Source organism: Haemaphysalis longicornis, unplaced genomic scaffold, assembly GCF_048455015.1.
Source record: "Haemaphysalis longicornis isolate Haplotype H1 unplaced genomic scaffold, Haemaphysalis longicornis Haplotype H1 scaffold_13, whole genome shotgun sequence".
In the NCBI taxonomy this organism is placed as follows: domain Eukaryota; kingdom Metazoa; phylum Arthropoda; class Arachnida; order Ixodida; family Ixodidae; genus Haemaphysalis; species Haemaphysalis longicornis.
The window spans coordinates 59,962,178-59,984,085 of record NW_027526233.1 but is presented as its reverse complement, the minus strand read 5'-3'; the positions used below and the strand labels follow the sequence as shown (position 1 = coordinate 59,984,085).

General features: G+C 47.1%; 1 protein-coding gene across 1 annotated transcript in view; it reads left to right on the top strand.

Moving 5' to 3' along the window:
- The window catches only part of LOC144163855 (neprilysin-1-like), a 75,342-nt gene that overhangs the window by 5,169 nt on the left and 48,265 nt on the right, over window positions 1–21,908 (top strand). The window contains exons 3-5 of the mRNA XM_077694536.1: window positions 3,126–3,291; window positions 13,751–13,908; window positions 15,904–16,181. Of these exons, the coding sequence (XP_077550662.1) occupies window positions 3,126–3,291; window positions 13,751–13,908; window positions 15,904–16,181 (602 nt within the window). The remainder of the gene's footprint in view (window positions 1–3,125; window positions 3,292–13,750; window positions 13,909–15,903; window positions 16,182–21,908) is intronic.

Here is a 21,908-nt window from a genome sequence, read left to right as displayed (position 1 = left end):
AAGTTACGCTTAAGAGTACCGCCACTTCGTGCACCCGGAAGCGTCTGGGGGCCATTTTGTTTCTGGCTAGCAGTGTTGCCATCTATCCCAACGAAACCTGCCACCGGTTGTGACGGGAAGAACGCGACCGGCCGCTCTAGCGTGCGCGCAGAGAGAGAGAGAGAGAGAGAGAGAGAGAGAGAGAGAGAGAGAGAGAGAGAAGCCCAGAAACAAAATGGCTGCGCCCATATGTGAACAAATATCACGTGGTGCCGACAGACCAATGAAAATCCTGCCGGCGCATAACAATGAGAGAAAAGAGGGCCGATACTCGGAAAGCCTTTATTTAGTGAGTCTAGGTGAGACTGTTCACATGATTGTCGCTGAGATGGCACAGACGCATCGGAGGAATTTTTGGCGCTTAATGTTCGCGTAATATGCATTCGACCAAGTTTTCTCTAACTATACTGATGAAAAAAAAAAACGGCTGCTCTAACCGTACGCAAATGAACATTAGCAGAGGCAGCCGTTTCCCACGACACTCGAATATTTCAGAACTTTCTCCTCTGATATGTTATTAGACCCCAAAAGGGCGGTTTCGCTGACTTCAACACGCACAATAGGAAAAAAAAAGCGAAACAAACCGTTGCGCCTGAAGAACATAAACGAACTCACAATGTCAAGTCCCTTTGACGTATTTTTAATTTTGTCTTTTTTCGGTCGTTTTAAATATCCGTGCACCCGTTAACTGTGACACCGTGTATACAATGCAGTGTATTGTCTCTGTGTAACATAACGTGGAAGCTTGGGTGAGTTGGAGCGTGACGGAAAATAAAAGCGCAAAATACAAGGACGAGAGACTTAGGAACAACCGTGACAGCAGCGCTGACACCAACTGAAAGGTTATTGTACGCAACTGCATCATACCTATAACGTCGAGAACAGGATGACAGGACACACATTATGAAAAAAACTTTTGCTGTTGTTGAAAGCAGTTAAGCCAAGTTTGTCGAGCGAGAGTTGTTTTCGCGCCGAGGTCGCGCAGTGACTGCGCCCACAATTGCTCCAAAAGGCAATACAGGCGCTTGCCGTCCCAATGAACGGTGTAGACACGAACGCGCAGTGAACTTGGATACAACCAGCACCTCCTATATATGCATCATACCTATAACGTCGAGAACAGGATGACAGGACACACATTATGAAAAAAACTTTTGCTGTTGTTGAAAGCAGTTAAGCCAAGTTTGTCGAGCGAGAGTTGTTTTCGCGCCGAGGTCGCGCAGTGACTGCGCCCACAATTGCTCCAAAAGGCAATACAGGCGCTTGCCGTCCCAATGAACGGTGTAGACACGAACGCGCAGTGAACTTGGATACAACCAGCACCTCCTATATAGTATCATTTTCTGATGCCCAGCGGTCTTAGTCTTTCCCCTTATGCCCCTCTTCGCACCCTTTCTCTTGAAACGAACGAGCGATTAAACACTTTTACTGCGCAACCTCACGCGGGGCTGGCTTGACCTTGGCTGAGCTTGAAGATCAGAAGGACACTACGGGGCGTTTTCTGGGTTTGTACCTGCAATAATAGAGCTGTCGCCCTAAACGTTTCAGGTAGGAACAGCTACTAACGAGGGAGTTTATTGAAGGACACGTAATCGCGGCGCTTCATCACACATTCCTGCTGTGTTAGCGCAGCGTTAATACTTTTGTTGGCGAAACAGGTTGCCTTTATTGATGCGCAAAGGGGTCACATAATGTTTGTATTTCAATGACGATAGTCTTTCTTGGACTAGCCTGTACGCACTTTATTCTTATTTCCTTTTCTTTCCCTCACAAAGAGTCTGTCTGTCTGTCTGTCGGTCTGTCTGTCTGTCTGTCTGTCTGTCTGTCTGTCTGTCTGTCTGTCTGCCTTCCTGCCTGCACGTCCGTCGATACCGCCGCCCGGACTAAAGTTAAAAGAATTCTTAAACGAGAAGTTTTAAAGGAAAAACCTTTCTAAACTGCTACATCTGGTACAATATTTACTACTTGTCAACACCGTTGAGAAAAAGCGAGCAGCCATATTTGAGGCAGAACAACAATACATTACGGCTATTAGCAGTGTTCTTTTCATTGAAATAATATGCGTGCTTGGTTCCTGTGATAGCAAATAAAGAATTCGCCCTGAGAGCAATGTTTTAACACAAAAAATACAGACAGGGCTCGCGCAAAAGCCTAGATCTCGTGGCGGCATTCCAAGTCCAACAGTAACGAAAGGTTCCAGTAGACGCTGCGCGAGCAGTGGATCTCGAAAAAATTGAATTGATTTGAGCAAACTTGATTGATTGATTGATTTATTGATTGATTGATTGATTGATTGATTGATTGAGTGAGTGAGTGAGTGAGTGAGTGAGTGAGTGAGTGAGTGAGTGAGTGAGTGAGTGAGTGAGTGAGTGAGTGAGTGAGTGAGTGAGTGAGTGAGTGAGTGAGTGAGTGAGTGAGTGAGTGATTGTAAGGTTTAACCCGCCGATGCAACGTAGTCGATGAGGCGCGCCGTAGTGGAGGGCTCTGGATAAATTTTGATAACCTGACCATTTTTAATGTGCGCCGAAACTGAACAAACCTCCGCCGTATCTATCGCGTAGGAGCGAGACAGGAAGAGGAGAGCAAGGGGTTCGAGGAAGGAGGGAAGGGAGGCGTTTGCATGGCAGGGAGGCACGTGAAAAATGGCGGTGAGAACGGAATGGCCGCGTACGGATGTTTTTTGTCATCGTAATCGTCATAATCATCCTGGTTGTGCCCACGGAAAGACGAAGGCCTCTCCCGAAGATCTCCAGCAACGTCTATCGAGTGCTAGCTAAGTCCACCCTTAACCTCAAATTTTCATAGCTCATCCCTCAATCGAACCTTTGGCCGACCCCTTTTGTTGTTCATCATATCTTCCTGGTCATGGTGGTACGTGTATGCTGCTGTTACGAGCAACAAGCTTTCAGGTAAAGTCAGCACGGCAGTGTTGTTCTCTCGTCTTTGCCGATTGCGCAGTGAGTTGTGCTGCTTACGCACGTATACGCGCTCTATCCCCAAGTTCCCTCAAAATCGCTCAGTGAAAAAGCACGCCCTCTTTTTTTTCCCGTTCTTTAACTGGAAAACTCTGTCGTGTGCCGCTGCAGACATCCTCCAGCTCTTTGGCAACGTGGGAAACCTGCGGGCGGTACGAAAATCCCGCGGCATCTCGACGCAGGCGATCGTCATCACAGGCATAGCAGCCATCCTCTTCCTATCCTTCATCGTCCTTTCCGTGTACGGCATCTACCGTACCAGAGCCTCCCGAGAATGGTAAGAACTCCGCGGAGGTGCTGCGGGCCCCCGTATATCGTCCATCGTCAAAATGGCGGTGGCTGCGAGAGTGTAAAATAGACCCCGTAAACGGAAAGCCAAATGGAAAAACAAATGCAATAAATATTTAATCAGCTACGTAAACATGCAGGGAGGCAGAGAAGCTTGATAAGTGGGTAGAAATTCAAAACCATCTTGAACAGGAAGATATAAACGTATACGCTTTAGCCGAGACTCACCTCCGAGAAGTAGGAGCCCCACCTGTCATAGACAATTGTGTCTGGGAAGGATGCAACGTGACCACAGGAATGAAGAGAGGGGGATGCGTTGGCGGGCTTATTAAACAAGGGACCGACTGGCAGATAATGCGTGAAAGCTGCAAAGAGCATCTATGGGTTAGAGGCATCATAGAGCGGAAAAATACATTCTCAGGAGTGGCGTATCTCTGGACCGGAAGTAGTGCTAGGGAGTGAAATGAGGAAATGGTAAACTGTTTGAGAAGAGATACTATAAACGAGTTCAAAGATTCGGGTGAAATAATCTGAAACTCCAGAGATTATATGACGAGTTATTACAGTTCCTTATAGCAATTCAATAGAGTGAACCTTACATGGCAAGGACAAATGCGCCGAGCTGGTCAACACCCATCGGGGACTGAAACACTGATGCCCTTTGAGCCCAATACTGTTGATGCTTTACATGGCAGGGTTAGAAAAGAAACTGGAAGAAAGTCAATTAGGGTTCAGCCTAACCCATATGCTGCAAGGCGAAGTGGTACAACAGCGTATTCCGGGAATGTTATACGCAGACGACATCGTTATTTTAGCTGATAACCAGACCGATATACAACGACTCATAAATATTAGCGGTCAGGACGACACTGACCTCGGGTTAAATTGTAGCGCAGAAAAATCGGGATTAATATTTTTCAAGGGCATTAGAACTGACGCAGTGTCAACCCAACATGGCGAATTACCGAGAGTAAAGGAATATAGATATTTGGGAGTGTGGATAAACGAAGGGAATAACTACTTAAAAACTCGCGTGGAGTAACTTCAGGGAAGTGAAAGCGAAACGCAGCTATAATGAAGCATAAAGCTCTGCTGAGGGGGTACAACAAATATGAAGTAGAGAGAGGAATGTGGAAAGGAGTAATGGTGATGGGTCTCACATTTGCGAATGCGGTCCTCTTCTTAAAATGAGACGTTCTAGCAGGTGTTGAAGGGAACCAGAGAACGGTAGGCCCTTTGGCCTTAGGATAGCTTGGAAAAACGACTAACGAAGCAGTGCAGGGAGATACGGGCTGGGCTTCGTTTCAAGTTCGAGAAGCGCTGAGTAAAATATGTTTTGAGAGGAGGCTGAGAGCAATGGATCAACGTTGGGGGACAGCTAAAGTTTTTAGGTACCTATACATTAAAACCGTGGATACGCAGTGACTAAGGAAGACTAGGAGGCTAGCGATGAAATACGAAAAGAGCAGTGAAGAATCCAAGACAACCAAGCTAACCAAAAAAGAGGCAAGCAGATAGAAACGAATAAATGGTGAGAAAAAAATGGGAGCTATGACTTCGTTAGAGATGTAGAGGGCTGAGAAATTACACATCAGAAAGGAAATATTCCAACATAAGTCCAAAGTCAGTGCTTTGCTTTTTCAGGCTAGAGCAGGTTGCTTGTGTAATAAGAGCTTTGTGGGGAGGTATACACAAATTTATGGGGTATGCGTGGTCTGCGCAAAAGAAACAAACTATATAGCGCATAGTGTTAGAATGCGAGAGTATCCATCCAAGGGAAATATTCGGCTTCCAGAAGCCCTAGGATTTAAGGGTAGCACAGAGGGAGTTAACTTCAAGGCTGTCGAGACGACGAAAAGAAGCTTAAAATGCTGGTGGACGAAAATCAGAGAGGGGAATATTGCCTAGGACAGCTACCACCTGTACCAGGAAAAAGTATTTTGTGCGTAATAAGTTTTCTTTTTGTGCCTGCCCTAAGAGCAGCGCTAGTTTTAAACAAAGAGTGTAAAACATAGGTATGTTCGTTTTTTTTGGTAAGACGACACGTCATCATCCCACTACAAAGGGATACCAATATCAATCAGCAATAATCATCATCATCGTACGCCTTCTGCAGGTGGCGCTTGTAGCGTCCGCCGTCAAAATAGCACTGGATGCAAGGAGCAGGTGTTATTCGGGTCGGAAATGCCGTCCCAGTTGTTCACAAAGACGGCGTTGGTTTACACCATAGAGTTTCATACTAATATACACTAGAGGGAAATCTGGCGCCACTGTCTAGGGGAGCCGCGCTTCGGCGACCATTCCGTCATGTACCGGGCAGGCACGTTCCACTTGTCCTTGGAACGGTTCATGAACAGCCTGAAAAGTTGGCTCTGGCTGAAAACAAAGAAACAATATTACTATAAAAGGTTCATCATATAAATCTGAACTTCCAGAATAAATAATTTGTCAGTGATTATGTAGAAGCTTCATGCACGATGAACAAGAAAAAAAATGTTACCATTTTTGGTTGATTTTGGTTTCGAGACAAAAAAGAAGCCATATGGCTTTCAAGCCAAGTAGGCGAGAAACGTAGCTAGCGGCAATGGCTCCGCCCTCGGCGGCCCGCGACTGCAGCGACAGATTTCCCTATAGTATAGATTAGTATGAAAGTCTATGGTTTACACACGGCCTCCGCGATCGGCTGCCGGCGGCGCGCCGAATGGCGCGCCGTTGCTCCGGCCGTCCCATTCGGCGCGTCCCCCAGCAAAAACATGTAATTTGGCTAACTCGGCAACGCGCCGCGAGGTGGCGGTGTTAGCCGATGGTTCGGCAGCTTGCACCGACTCCCCTTGCCGGCTTTGTGGGGCCTGAGTTGCTGCGTGTTTTCACGGCCGGAATTCGCGTAACTGTGTTGCAGCTTTATTTTTGTTGAGCTGACAAACCGAACTACCGGGTCATGAAGTCAGCTTGTCTCAGAAACTTCGAGGAACAGCACTGAAAAGTTAATCGCGCAGTGATTGCTGCGCTTGATCGGTGCAGGACATTTCCGTGCGGACATTCAGGTGCGCGGATATTTTGTTGCGAAAACTTCTCGGCTACAGAATTATCTTGTGCTTGCTTGTTGGAACAGCAGTTATATTTTTATTTCCGCATAGGGTGGGTTATGGACAACAATCGAGCGCAGTGGTTGCATTTTTATATTGGCGCCGTGTTTGATTTTGCCAGTTATTGTTAGAAGTTGAACATTTGTATATTTTTGCTTGATACCTCGTCCAAGGAACACCTGTTATACAGCCTATTGATTATATTCTTACACACATGCCTTTTGTTAATTTACAAGATTTCAATTTATATTCGCTTTTTGCGGCGTGCAACTGAGCTAACAATTAGCCGCCGTTTACGATGGTATTATTCCTTCTTTATGCAGTTTTCTCTACCGAAAGACACACCGTCACTATCTAAAGAAAGCAGCATTACAAGCATTCGGTTGCCGCCTAAAACACAGAAAATCTTACGAGAAGTTTTATGCAGGTTGTGCGCTGTCACACTAAAATGATTTTGCAAACACTGTTGTCGCCACCTTTTTTTTTCATACGGACAAGTCTCGCATATTTTCGTGTGGAAGAACGGGCCTCTGAAAACAGTTGCATTGTGTACATGACCAAAGCAAACATGAAACCTGTCATAATTGCTTTACACATGGATGGGCTTCGATATCAGTAATTGAAAATTTAATTGTCTTTAGTCTTGGGTCCAAAATAGGGAAAATTGGGCTTGCCTGTGGTCACCGAAATACGTTTAAGAATACAATGAAATCGAGGTGCATCTGACTTCAAGTTGTATTATTTCTTGCGACTGAAATTGAAACTGTAACCAATCGCTTAACGCACATGTGTAGAACAGATTGCCATATCTTTGAGGCTATCGCTCAACGTAATACTCTTTAAACGTGTTAATCCTAAAAATATGATGGGTGCTTCCACCCAACAGGCATTAATTCGAAGGCCTGATAATAGCGCAGCCATCCGCCGTGCCTATGACGCGATCGCACCCCGCGCTCTACTGAACTGCATTGACCATGCAGATTATATAAAGTACGTAAGCGTGGATAAGAAATACCTGAAAAATAATCACCTTTTAGCGAACCGAACGTTATTTAGGCACCAGACATTTTCCATTGGTAGTAGGGAATATTGCCCGTGTGTCGAAGGCGTCATGCGGCACATGTTAAAGAAGTCGCATAGCTGCAATCGTAGGTAAACTAAATTCATTATAATCAGGTTCTATGAGTCCCTTTGCATCCATAACATCAGCTATGCTTTTTTTTATTGCGATACGAAGCGCGATAGTTGACGAAACGCCATTTCGAGAAGCGTTGCAGCATACCCCGCTTTCGTTTCAACCATGGGCTCCGCGCGCGGCGGTGCGGCGCAAAACGGCGAAACGGCCTCTTCGGAATTACACTCTCTCCGGGCGATTGGGACGACCGGAGCAACGGCGTGCCGCCGGCAGCCGATCGCGGAGGCCGTGGTTTACACATACCGCCTTGCCAAAGGCGGTGTCGCAAGGTGGCGCAAAAAGTAAAATCACACCAGCTCTCGTCATTTAAACAAGAGCGGTCTTTACGGCCGAACTTGAAAACTACGCTGCCTGTCACGAGGAACCGCAGCCGCGCTTGTATGGGCACGTATAGCGTCACTAGATAAGCCACAGAGTACTGTCATTTAGTGTCACTAGATAAGCCACAGAGTACAGTCACTGAGGCACTCAAGTGAGCAACGGCGGCCATTTTGGTTTTTATCAGTGTTGCCACATTGCTGCCTCTGTCAGCCTCACCGATAAATTTGACGAGGTCATTTGTAAACAACACTTCCGATGACGCAGCAACGCGGCATCTTCGGACGCACATCTGCAGCTGAAATGGTGCGAAGCGCGTAATCTTTGATTCGCGTTCGGAACGACGCCAAGCGTGCGCTTGACGACTAACAGGCAGGACAAGCTGAGAATACCACAGTTGACCGACAGAAAACGCATAAGCAACAAAATGGCGGTGCCCGCGACCCGTCGCAGTGTAAACAAATGTCACGTGGTGCCAACTGACCAATGATCACGGCGGCGGCACGGAACAATAGTAGAAAAGAGTGCCGCTACTCTGTAACCTTATCTAGTGACAGTAGCAAGGGAACGGCCGCGAAGGCTCGCTGCCTAGCTGCGAATAAAACATTTCCAATGTTGTCAACTGGATGAAAATTTTGCGTGCTTGCGGCATACACAAGACAGTCCGCGATGTTTCTATGGCAGCTTTTCGAGAACGAGAGTTAGCATTCATTGATACGACCAAACTTGACTATAGAGGTACCCTGCTATAATCGCCTTGTTGTGTTTCTTGGCAGTAACTTAGCTAGTCTGCTGCCGCCAGGCGCAAAACTAAGTGATTGGGGAGTCGCCGCTGCTTTATCGGTTTTTATCAATATCTCCGTTATTTGTCGGAAGTTTGCGATAACAAACGTATCATCGTCCGAGATAAAGCAGTCTTTTTAGCGAACCAAACTTCTATTTTGTCTTCGTGATCTCTTCATTAGCGTGTCGCTCTGTCTTGTCGCCATAAGCGCTGCCGCGAGGCATGTTGTAGACTGTATATAGCATATACAGTAATTCTAGCATGCCGTTACCATAGAAAGCATCATGACGGCACGTACTGCGCCCATATCGCGGTGCCACGCCCGAATGATTAGACTGCACAGTTTGTATAGGAACGTTGTATAAACCGTTCCATCGGGCGAGGGGTAAACGTACTCTCGTACTCAGTGGTCGCGGCGCGCGGCCGCCTTTCCTCCTCTCTGGAGTGGGCGCGCGACCACGGCGGGCCCGGCGCGGCTGCTCCTTTACCTTGACTACGCTTCGTAGGCATCGCGCGTGCGGGTTTGCCACTAATTTACGCATTCATTTAATTAAATGTTGCTAATAAATGAGCGAGACTAGCAGCTTGTTAGTTGCACACTTTAAAGCACACAAAAGGTTTGGCAATTTTGTTCTTCTCAGCTCTTACTGTCCTACCTTGAAGTAGTGGCACAAAATTCTTCTACCGTCTTTCCAAACTAAAATGGGTCACTGAAATTTGCCTGTGCCGCAGATGGTATTAGTTCCATCCACCGCTGCTCCGGTCACATTGCGGCATACCCGGCTCCAAGTATTACGTGGGCTGGAGTTGGCGATTTTCACAGTGATTACTTCCTCAATAGGTTGTACCTTTCCACAGCCAATCTGACCGGAAGGGGGACGAGACCACTGAAAAGGATTCCATCTCCCTTCTTCCCCCATCCCCGACTCGGGCAAAATAAAACTGTTCACTCACTCACTCCAGCAAAGAGTTCAGTGTATTACCCAAATGTGATGCCTCGTTGTCGGCACCAACAAACCTAGATAAAAGCAACGCAAAAGCGAACGCTTGTCTGGTTGCCCAACGGCGGACGCCTAATAATTAGTTGTATAACGGTGGACGCTCTCCAGGAGCTGTGCTGTTCATTTTATTTATGTTGTACATTAGTTGCACGGCTAAATTGTGCTGCAGATCAGCTTGAAATTCTGAAAAGAGGAAGTGTTGTTTATAGTTGGCGGCAGTGTTGATATATCCATAATGTTTAATACAAACTATGTAGTGTGCCAAATATTTACTAAGTCCACCCAAAACTACCTGTATTAAACCCTGAAAGGATGTGAAACCAGAAGTCTCTTTCACTGACCTCGACACGCGCTTTTGTTTGTTGCCCATGGGCGCCGAGCGCATCACGTTTAGATCGTTTTAATGAACATTAGTCTTTGCAGTAAAACGATCAAAATACCCGCTTTACGTGATCCCGGGCACACACACGCAAACAAAAAAATTGTGATGAAGTACTGCAAACGTGTTCAATATGGCATCGTTTATCCATCGTGGACCACGCTGTATACCTCGAAGCGAATTTCAGCTCCACCGTGGCCTTAAAAGCCGCCAATGTAAGCCAGATCGCTTAGACCGGTTGTATGCAACAACTTTCCCTTTTAAAGTATATTACGGAAAAGAACGTACAACGCGCTACAACGGAAAATTCACCGATCCGGCGTAGGCACCCATGCGCCGCGGAGCAAACGCCCAAGCCAGCAGACCTGCCAGCTACGAGAGGACGCTGCGCACGCAAGATGGCGGCGCCCTCGTTGGAATGGTCTATATAGCACTGATGTTTTCCGTTCAAGCAGTAGAGCTATTCGTTATATACCATGGTGGTTCGGGGTGTCATTTCTTAGATGTCTTCCACTGACGTCGCGATAGCCGCCATGTTCACGAACCGCGTGGACGGTGAAAGGCAGTGCACTTATCTGTTGCTCTTATCTCGAGCACCAGCAGGGAAGCTGCGAGCTGTGCACAAAAAATGGTACGGTGACGTCGCGTGGAAGCTATGTATTGTGAGAAAGTTTCTATGCTCATCGCCTCTGTTGTAGCACTTAATTTACGTAAGTATCGGCGAGATACCAACCCTGGGTACCAAGAGCCACCGCTTAAAAATGTTGCCAACAGCCACATCACGAGCCGGGCCACGGGCGGCCACGCAAAGAAGGCACTCTTAACATCATGACGATACCAACGGAGACGGCCGAAAAGTTTAAGTAGCAGAGATAACAAAGACGTCAGTCGCGGATATTGCAGCCGGCCAATCAGGCAACGAGGAAGTCACGCATTCATCACTGTTCTTTATTTACCCCTTCTCTCTGTTAGCCCCGTAGACCGTTCGCATGACGGGCTGCAGCAAGTGGGCGATAACTGGCTGAGAAATCGCCACTGCTGGCAGAGCTCTTTCTCAGAAAAAAATTCACGCATCTCCACGAAGTTAATCATGACGAGCGGGCAAAGCACTGGGGATTGTTCTTACCGTAAATCACACGTGGCATTGCCCACTCGCGCATGTAAATGAGGGGCAACGAGTGTGTACAGTATGTACAATTCCATTCTAATCCAATCCGATACAATTGAATTTATGCCAGTACAATCCAAATCCAATTCAATCCATTTCAATCCAATCCAATTCAATCCAATGCTCCTCGCACATGCGCAGCACTGTGTAGATGGACGTCAAGGTACGGACAAAGCGGAGCCCTAAGGTGCTTCGCACCTAAAAGCTGTGCATTCACAGTGGCCTCTGTCCGGCTCAGGGTGCCTATGCGGTCAGCTACTACAGCAATCCAGCTGCTACTGCAAGCGTTATTTCCTCTCCAAATTTTCAATTTATATTTTCTCAATTTTTTTTCCCCATTGTTACCAAGTAGACATTTGTGTGATCTGGGCCCTCAGCAATGGTGCAGTAATATGCCCGTGCAAAATGTTTAAACACAAGCACCGACTTTGTCGTTAGGACGTGAACAAAATATCTACATTGTTCATGAAAAATACGCGCGCACTAAAAAAAGGACAAAAACTGCACGCTTTGCAGAATACGTAGTGAAACATTATGCGAACAAAAAAAACGCGGCGCGATATTTGCAGGCAAGGAACGATGTTAAGAATGTAGTAAGAGTTCTACCCTCTCCCACACTTCTTGACTCTCGACAGAAATAGTCCTCTGTATAGCATTCATGGCGAGGCTATTCTATATTTTTGTCCTAATGTATTTGTTTCGCTCTTACCGTATAGGTATTTCACAGGTGGGGTATTGATATCTCTGTTTTGTGTGTGACTTCTCTAAAGAATTTTCCCAAGTTTGCACCCTACCCATTGTTATATAGGCCGTCACCAGCGCAACACACGTGTTGCTATAGCAACCGTATCTCTGCTGTAGCTATTATCTTTGTTGCTACAGCAATAATGCTTTCTCGAACTACCATGCAGTTCCGCTAAAATTCCACTCGGTGGATGGCCAGCGAAGTTTTTTGCCCACGACGTAGACGTGACGCACAATTCAGGCGAAAAGTATGGGTAAATTTTTTTTTTTCTGAGCGTGAACTGTGGTCGCTCCCAAGAAATAGTTTAGCACTTCGAGCACGATACCTTACATGCAACAATATTCATAAATTTTGCTGCAGTTGAACACTGTGAAGCTTGAGAAGTTTGTCGGGATACGCAGTGAACGTGAAAAAAATTGCATGGCAAGACACGGCTCGCTCCAGTGGCGTTGTAAGGGCAAACGCGCATTGAACTTGGATACAGCCAGCACCATCTTGTAGGATTTTCTGATGACACGAGCTCTAATTCTTTCCCCCATCCCCCTCTCCGCACCCCTCCGTATGAAACATAGTATTTCATACTAATATATACTAGAGGGAAGTCTGTCGCTGCTGCCGCGGGCCGCTGTGGGCGGCGCCGCGCAATTGCCGCTGGCGACGTTCCTCGCCTACTTCGCGTAGCTCGTAGAGTTTCATACTAATATATACTAGAGGAAAATCTGGCGCCACTGTCTAGGGGAGCCGCGCTTCAGCGAGCGTGCCGTCATGTATCGGGCGGGCACGTTCCACTTGTCTTGGCATGGCTAACGAACAGGCAGAAAATTTGGCTTTGGCCTCGAAAATGGAACAATATTACTGCAGAAGATTAATCGAATTTGTTCTGTTATTATAAAATTAAAGCTCCATAAATATTTATTTGACAGGGATTATTTAAAAGCTTCATGGAAGATAAACAAAAAACAATGTTACCCCTTTGGCTTCAAGACGAAAAAGAAGCCATATGGCTAACCAAGCTAAGGAGGCGAGGAACGTGGCTGGCTGCAATGGCGCCGCCCATGGCGGCCCGCGACTGCAGCGCCAGATTTTTCTCAAGTGCATATTACTATAAAACTCTATGGCTTAACTAGCCATACGGCTTCATTTTTGTCTCGAAGCTAAAACCAACAAAAGAGGGTAATATTTTTTTCTCTTTCATCGTACATGATGCTTCTAAATAATTACTGACAAATTATTCTTTTTGGAGGCTCAATTTTATAACAAAACAAATTTCATGAACCTTCTACAGTAATATTGTTGCTTTTTTGCAGCCAGAGCCAACTTTTCAGCCTTTTTATGAGCCATGCCAAGGACAAGTGGAACGTGCCTGCCCGGTACATGACGGAACGCTCGCTGAAGCGCGGCTCCCCTAGATTGTGGCGCCAGATTTCCGTCTAGTGTATATTTGTATAAAACTCTATGGTCTCGAACGAAGGAGCGATTACACGCATTCACTGGGCAACCGCACGAGGTTCTGGCTTGATTTTGGCTGAGCTTGAATGTCATATGCACGATACGAGGAATTGACGAAATGGGGCGTTCTCTATGTACCTGGAGGAACAGCGTTTGCTCTAGTATCTGTGCAGGGATAATCGAGGTAATAAAATTTGAGGCAAAGAGTAAACTCGGGGTGACGGAACATGCAAGCGATTTGAAATCTCTGGGCGAGCCCTTCGTGCAGTTGACATACGCAGGTTGCTGCTGTTGATGATGGTGCTGATGACGGCGGTTTTCAGGTACGAGTGCTACACGCCGGAGTGTCGCCTGGCAGCAGACTACGTCAAAGAACACATCACAGAGGATATTGACCCATGCCAAGACTTCTACGGCTACGTCTGCAACACTTGGGCTCACCGACGTGCATCGACGCTCTCTTTCCTCGAGGACGTAAAGGGTACGAAAGGAAATTATATTGGCGTCGTCTTTCCCATATCGGACTCATTCTGGAGTAACTGACAGGTGAACAGGAACAGAATGTAACGTGGGTAGCACGTTGGTAATGCAACATCTTGGGCATGTTGCTTATCCATTATTTCAGTGTGACAGTGCAAAACGACGCGTCCTCTACAGCGCAAAACACGGGATAGCGTTTTTCCCGTGTGTATTCCTTGTCTTCGCCCATACTCCACGCTGCTGTTGAGCCAACTTGCCAAAACAACGTTGTCTTCACGCGAGCGCCAGGAGGCAGCCCAGACCGGTTACTAGTTCCGCCTGATCAAACTGGCTGAAGAGAGGGCTAGGGAATGAGTCCAAGACTAGGGAGCACACCAAGACAGCGGCAAAACCTTATATATCGCCTTCAATAAACTTTATTACTCTTTCTTTCTCACAGTCTTAAAAAAAGGTTGGGGCATTCACTAATGGAACAATGACAAGTTACTTGTCCCAGTATAGACAAGGTACTTAGTAACTGGAAGTAGTAAATTTAGTACTAGTTAGGGTTACCAACTGAAGCAGGCACTAAGTACCAGTACCTCTCCTAGGGATGTCCTAGTGATAACACTCTTCTGAGCTACATGCGTCTACTAACTGGCCGCGCATAACCTAGTCACAAGCACGACCTTAATCTAGTGCATACTACTCCCTACACTCCATTAATTTCCTAACCATGCAGTTGTTAGCGGTAGAGCCTACGTGCAAAACCCCGGGATAATACGGTTCTTAAGGAGTTAGTAAAAACGGCCGCAACTAACATTTTACGACGTTTTTTTTATTAAGAGTGCTCGGCAACGCGACCTCCCCCACGTTTTCCCAGGCCCATATTTTGCGCAATCGTTCTCAATAAAGGCCGACAGGCGCTATTCCACAAGGCTCGAGTTCTGCCTACTCCCGAGTTTCCAGCTGCTTGGGTTGTGAAAGTAGCGATAGTGGAGCGTCCGATACACCTCTAGCGGAACCGGCGCAATCACGCGCAGCACGCCCGGCATATTCGGCGCGTTGGGTTGCGGCAGTTTACGCTAATAAAGTACTTGTGATATGATCCGCATGGAGCGCCACCTGAAATTAATCTGCAATAGTGCTGCTGAGCACGAGGTCGCGGGTTCGTTTCCCGGCCGCGGCGGCCGCTTTTCTGATGGAGGCGAAAAGCAAAAACGCCCGTGTGTACGATATTTCGGCGCACGTTAAAGATCCCCAGGTGGTCAAAATTAATCCGGAGCCCTCCACTACGGCGCGCCACATCGCCTCCGTTGCGTCGGCGCGTTGCACCCTACAATCAATCAATCTGCAATAGTCATTTCCTAGCATAAACTAGATAACCCCACTACTTATTTGATATCCTGAGCCCGGCTCGCTGGGCTCGCTCAAAACGGACAGCGTAAAACGAACATAAAATGGGCGAAGCTGGAGATTCCGCCCCTGATTGGCACCAATGTTTCCTAGCAAATGCAATGCTCCAAATCCAAAGACGAAGCCAACCTTTTTCATGCTACATGGAACTGCCCCATCCTTAGGCAGACACAGAGTGACATGCACTCCTCCCTTGAAACTTTGGGGGCGGCCCTGCAAAGTCACGCTCTACAAGACCAGTTACAACGGGTCCACAGAGCCAAGGCCGGAGCTACTGCCACCAGGGTTATGGGCATAAGGCTGTGCCAATAGTTCCACCCTTATATCCCTCTTCCCTTTATCATAATTATAATTATTTAGGAGGGGTGACTCAAGGTATGTCGGGGATGGAGAAGGCAGTAAAGGAGGTGAGGTCGTTTATATCCTCTTGTGTATCCCCGGGGTACCTAAATAAAAGGCCGCAGGGACATGGAAAGTTTATAGTGATGACGACGATGGCCACAGTGCCGTTTCTTGCTGCTTTAGACGTCTAATGAGCAGTCTACCTTGCTGACCGCGAATTGGAACACAACCTGCAGCATTCCGGGACTTGTTTGCGCAGATGCCTTCTGGAGCCATCTGAACCGCACCCTGCTCAGCGTGACCAATCCACAGCCTGTGGACGCCGGCGGACGCCATCTTATGTTCCCCCTTTACTCCAAGTGTTTCGCGTTCATGACGACAACCAAATCGGTTCACGAATCCGTGGAACACGTCATCGCGGTCACCGAAGTTCGCCGCTTGATGCAACGGAACACTTTTCGCGACCTATTCGTGCAGATGATTCACCTGTCCCTCGTCAGGGGCGTCACCACTCTCTTCGAGCTGGCGTTCAGACGGGTGAGCGAGTACTCCAATGGCGGCCAACCTGCAGCATAGTGGGGGAAATCAGTAGCGTTCATCGAGCGAATGGTGCAATTTAGTTTTGCCGAGCAGTTGGGAATAAACGATCGATGTTTGTGCGAGTTACAAGCGTGACTGTGGCGCATAGTTGGGTGACATTACTAAACAGCTCTTCATGCAGGTCATCTTCATAGGCATTGGATCCTTAAAGACCATCCGTATAGATTGTCCCTAAAGAAATTATAGACCTTACTCATAAGCCTTGTTTTAACTGAGCACTTGTAGTGGAGATCGATGGTTGTGCGAGTGACTTGCGTGACTGTGGATTTCAATTGGGTGACATTATTGTGCAGCTGTTCCTGCAGGTGATCTTCACAGATCTTGGATCCTTCAAGACCATCCTTAAAGATTATCCCTAAAGAATTAACAGACCTTACTTATAAGCCTGCTTTAGCTGAGAAGTTGGGAATAAATGGTCGAGGGTTGTGAGAGTGAAAAGCAAGACTGTGGCTTTCAATTGGTTGGCATTACCACACCTCTCTTCCTGCAGGTCATCTTCACAGACCTAGGATTCTTAAAGACCATACTTATAGATTATCCCTAAAGAATTATAAGACCTTATTTATAAGCTTTGCTTTAGCTGAGATGTTGGTGATAAACGATCGAGGGTTGTGCGAGTGACAAGCGGGACTGTGGCTTTCAATCCACACCTCTCTTCGTGCAGTTCACCTTCATAGGCGTTGGATCATTAAAGACCACCCTTATAGATTATCCCTAAAGAACTAATAGTCCTTATATATAAGCCAGATTTAACTGAGAAGTTGTGAATAAACGATCGAGGGCTGTGCGAGTGACAAGCAAGACTGTATCTTTTAGTTGGGTGATATTACTATGCAGCTCTTCCTGCAGGCCATCTTCACAGAGCTAGGATTCCTAAAGACCATCCTTATAGGTTATCTTTACCCAACTAATAGCCCTTACTCATAAGCTTGGTATTAGCTGAGCAGTTGGGAAAAAACGATCGAGGGCTGTGCGAGTGACAAGCGTGACTGTGCCTTTCAATGGGGTAGTATTACACACGTCTCTTCCGGCAGGTCATCTTCATAGGCGTTGTATCCTTAAAGACCACCCTTATGGATTATCCCAAAAGAACTAATAAACCTTACTTATAAGCCTTGTTTTAGCTGAGCAGTTGGTAGTGCAAGACCGATAGTTGTGGGAGTGACAAGCGTGACTGTGGCTTTCAATTTGGGTGGCATTATACACCTCTCTTCCAGCAGGTCATCTTCATAGGCATTGGATCCTTAAAGACCATCCTTATAGATTATCCATACAGATCTAATAGACCTTACTTTTAAGCCGGGTTTTAGCAGAGGAATTGGGAATAAACGATCGAAGGCTGTGCGAATGACAAGCGTGACCTTTCAATGGGGTGGTATTACACACCTCTCTTCCTACAGGTCATCTACATAGGCGTTGGATCCTTAAAGACCATCCTTATAGATTATCCCTAAAGAACTAATAGAGATTACTTATAAGCCTTGTTTAAGCTGAGCAGTTGGGAATAAACGATCGAGGGCTGTGTGAGTCACAAGCGTGAGTGTGGCTTTTAGTTGGGTGACATTACTACGCTCTTCCTGCAGGTCATCTTCATATGCCTTGGATCCTTACAGATTATCCTTAAAGAACTAAGTGCCTTACTTATAGACCTTGTTGTAGCTGATTAGTTGGGGATAAACGATGGTTGGTTGTACGAGTGATACGCATTACTGAGGCTTTGATGGGGTGGCATTGCTATACCAGTCTTCCTGAAGGTGATTCTAACGCCATCTTCATAGTCCTTGTTTCCGTATAGGCCACCCTTATAGAATTATTGAACCTTTCTTATAGGTCTTGTTTTAGCAGCAGGACGTACGGTAATTCGATTATGAAGAGTCATTCTATGTCTCTGAGCCGACCTCACCAACAGTTTAAAATTGCAAATGGAAGGAATGAACAGATGCGGCAGCGAATGAGATAAATTGTAATATGTTCAAGACTGGGATAAAATATTGTAGTAGAAATTTTTGTAAAATAAAACCCAGTGCTTCTAGGCAGTAGAAGGAATAGCTGTGCGATGGATGAACGCGAATTCGCAAGAAAGGTTTTGTGATTTAGACACTATTATCGACGTATACAGCGGTGTATTATAAGTGGTCTAGAAAAAGGTACGTTTCATACTGGGCACCGTTGTACCGTAAAAAATTTGCTGACATTGTGCCATATCATTGCTCAGGACAAACCGATGGAGAAATGCCAACTAGTTATCGTTCATATATAAGTGTTACAAAAAATCGTTCGCCAGTTGCAAATGCTTCGGACGTGGGAGACTGCGGAGCTGGCTTGTTGAAGGAGGCGGACGACTGCTGGATATTGAAGGTTGTGCGCATGCGTGCGTCATAATCCTCCCTACGAAAGACGAGGAGTCCCCCGCTGTAATGACTGAGCATAACTTGAAGAAAACAGCGAAACTTTGTTAGGGGACCTAAATAGAACGCTGTCAATGCTATAATGGCATATGTTTCACATGTTAGCTATAGGGGAAGTTTACAGCCACAAGCGATTAAGAATTAGATAGGTAGTGAATTAGTCGTAATGTTTTATTATTTACTAATACAGTTAAACCGGGATGTAACAAGGTTGATAAAAATTCGCATTTTGTCTTTACATGCAGATTCTCATTGTTACAGGTTCCGAGGTAAGGCTTCCGTAAATGAAGCAAAAAGTGAATTAAAATGCCAGACATCAGAGATAATGAACTATAAACCTTTAAGAATGTATTTGACAGTGAAAAAATGCGTGCTTTGTGCCTTCTGCCTTCCAACGAAGGTAGTACACGGCACTCCAAAGAATCAAGGTAATTTACCCCTGTCTTTGCAAACGTAACATTAGTATCAATTTTGCGTTTTGACACTATAAGGTACCTTAACCAGTATCAAGGACCAAACGTATGGTGAAAGGGTGCCCTAACGTGATGCTCTTTGCCGCACTTAAACGGTTTGCGAGGGTGCGAGCTGGGATACTTGCGACAACGTTAATCTTTCTCGCAGGCGGAGACGGCACCTGAAATTGCGAGCTTGTTTTGAAAAGACAAAACGCCTCGTTCTGTGGCAGCAGAACTCATCACCGACGAACCGACACAGTGGAGACGCGCAACTACACACCGAGAGGAACGCCTAGCCGACACCCCACTCACACTGGAAACGCACGGTAGTTCGCGGTGCGGCCAGAGTTTCCTAAATTAATGCATATCTCCAGCCGATTTTTTCAGAAAAAGTGCAAAAAACAATTGCTCATCAGCGTAGCGAATTTGTTACATCAAGGTTAACCATCGCCACGCAAACAAACATAACTGCCCTCGAAAATCAACTCTCGACTCTCGTAGAAGCCGCTATCGGGAAAATGACAGAGGCCATCCCCACACTCATACAACAAGTCGCGCGTTCCAACAAACTAACTGGCTTAATTAAGGACATGCCTGTACCCCAAAACTTATCGACGACAGATTGATCTTGATGATGATGACAGCGGCTCCCTCGCGGGATTGGAGGAGAACCCCCAGGACTGGCTCGGGAGCGCCGCCATCACAATCACTTGTTAACCTGAACGACTATGGCGGGCACCTCTAAAATTTGGAAATACGCGCGATCCAACTCTGCCAACCCCATTCAAATCACCCACTGGCACTGTCCGGGCTTAAGTCCCGCACAAGGCGGGCCAACCTCCGACTTTTCCTCACGACGTTTGAAAACCTTCCTGCTGTGGTAACCCTTCAAGAGCCAGGCAGCGCTGCCACGCTCACAAACTATACTACGTTTCAGCAAGACCACTATCCTGCATCTGCGTGCATAAAAATTACACGGCCAACCTAGTTGACCCTGACCTTAAGCCCAAATTCTCGTACGTGATGGTAACACTCCTTCCGCTACGCAAACAGGACCCGCCACTACACGTGCTGAACATCTATTGCTCGACCAGACTTGCCAACATTACATTCGCAGGCCTTTTTAGCCGCGCTTAAAAGCTGCGGGCAAGGAACCCTGGTGATTGGGGGCAATTTTGGCGCCCCCAGCACACTTTAGGGATAAGTGCGTGAAGAGCGACGTGGACGTAAGTGGCGGAACTTGTGTCCACGCTGGGCCTAACTCTTCACACCGACCCTGCCTACCCAACTCACGTGGGTAACTCCGTGACCCAGGACACATGTCCGCACCTAAGCCTCACGAAAAACATCCAATATGCAGATTGGGTCAACACCGAGGAGACCCTCGGCAGCGACCACTTCATACTCAACACCACTAATCGCACCCGCGTCCCTTGGCAAGATCTTACGCAGAGGCAAAGTTGCCCGATTGTAATACATTTCGACAAACATACAGAAACTGCACCCCCATTAAGTAGCAAGGGTACCACTCTTGGTCCCAGCAATTGGTTTCGACCCTTCGCTCCACAGAAACCAACATTAAACTCTCGGAGATTACTTCGGAGGTGGATAACTACCTCATTCACCTCTGGGCTGCTCGGCACAGCCTCGTTCGCCGGTGGCGCCGCAAAAAACACAATCGAAAACTGAAAATTCTCATCGCCGAGCTCACCCAGCGATCGTCGGAGCACGCGGCCAGGCTCGCCGACTCTAACTGGGTGGACCGATGCAACACGGACACGCGACAAATGTCCAGCAGGAATACCTGGCGCCTCTTCCGCGCCTTGATCGATTCTACCCAAACTCGAACAGACACACAAAAGCACCTCCAACGGGCGATTCACAGCTTCGATGGGGATACGACAAAATTGGCATGCAAACTGCCAGACCAAAAGCTAAGCACACAGCAGGACCCCCGAGTGTCCGCGTACTCGTATGCAGGTAGCAAGACCGCGGAGCTGGATCCACCGTTCCAGCTATACGACCTGAAGGCGGCCCTAGCAAAAGTGAAGCGAGCAACGGCAACAGGACGGGATCACACCATAGTGAAACTACTTGCTAATCTTCCCGACTCTGCCTACGCCATGCTCTACATCAACTCCATTTGGCTAGGGGAAGCACCCTTCCCGATTGATTGGAAGACCGCCCTGGTCACCTTCATACCCAAAGCGGGCAAAGCCATTGACAGGGACAACCTCCGCCCCATTTCCCTTACTTATTGTTCGGGAAAATTAATGGAGACGATGGTGCGCCACAGGCTGTCCGAGTTTTTAGAGAACAAAAATGTATTTTCAGACACAATGTTCGGGTTCCGCCCGCACCGGTCCGCGCAGGATATCTTGCTCCAGCTCGATCGTGAGATCCTCGATCCCGTCGAGTACCCTCTCAATGACAAAGTTGTGCTCGCTTTGGATTTGAAGGGGGCCTTTGATAACGCGACTCACGAAATTATCCCAACACATCTCTCACAAGTGGACTGTGGCCAAAATGCCTTCAACTATATTAAGCAAATCCTCACTGACCGAAAATCATATATTCCGATTCAGGACATGGAATACTGCCCTTACCAATTAGGCACGCGAGGGACCCCGCAGGGAGCGGTCCTCTCACCCCTCCTATTCAATCTGGCAATGATAAGGCTACCTGCTCAGTTGGCGAAAGTCAAAGGCATCCGGCATGCGCTGTATGCCGACGACATCACCATCTGGGCGTAACACGGCTCGGCAGGAGACATGGAGGCCAACCTGCAGCAAGCGGCGGAC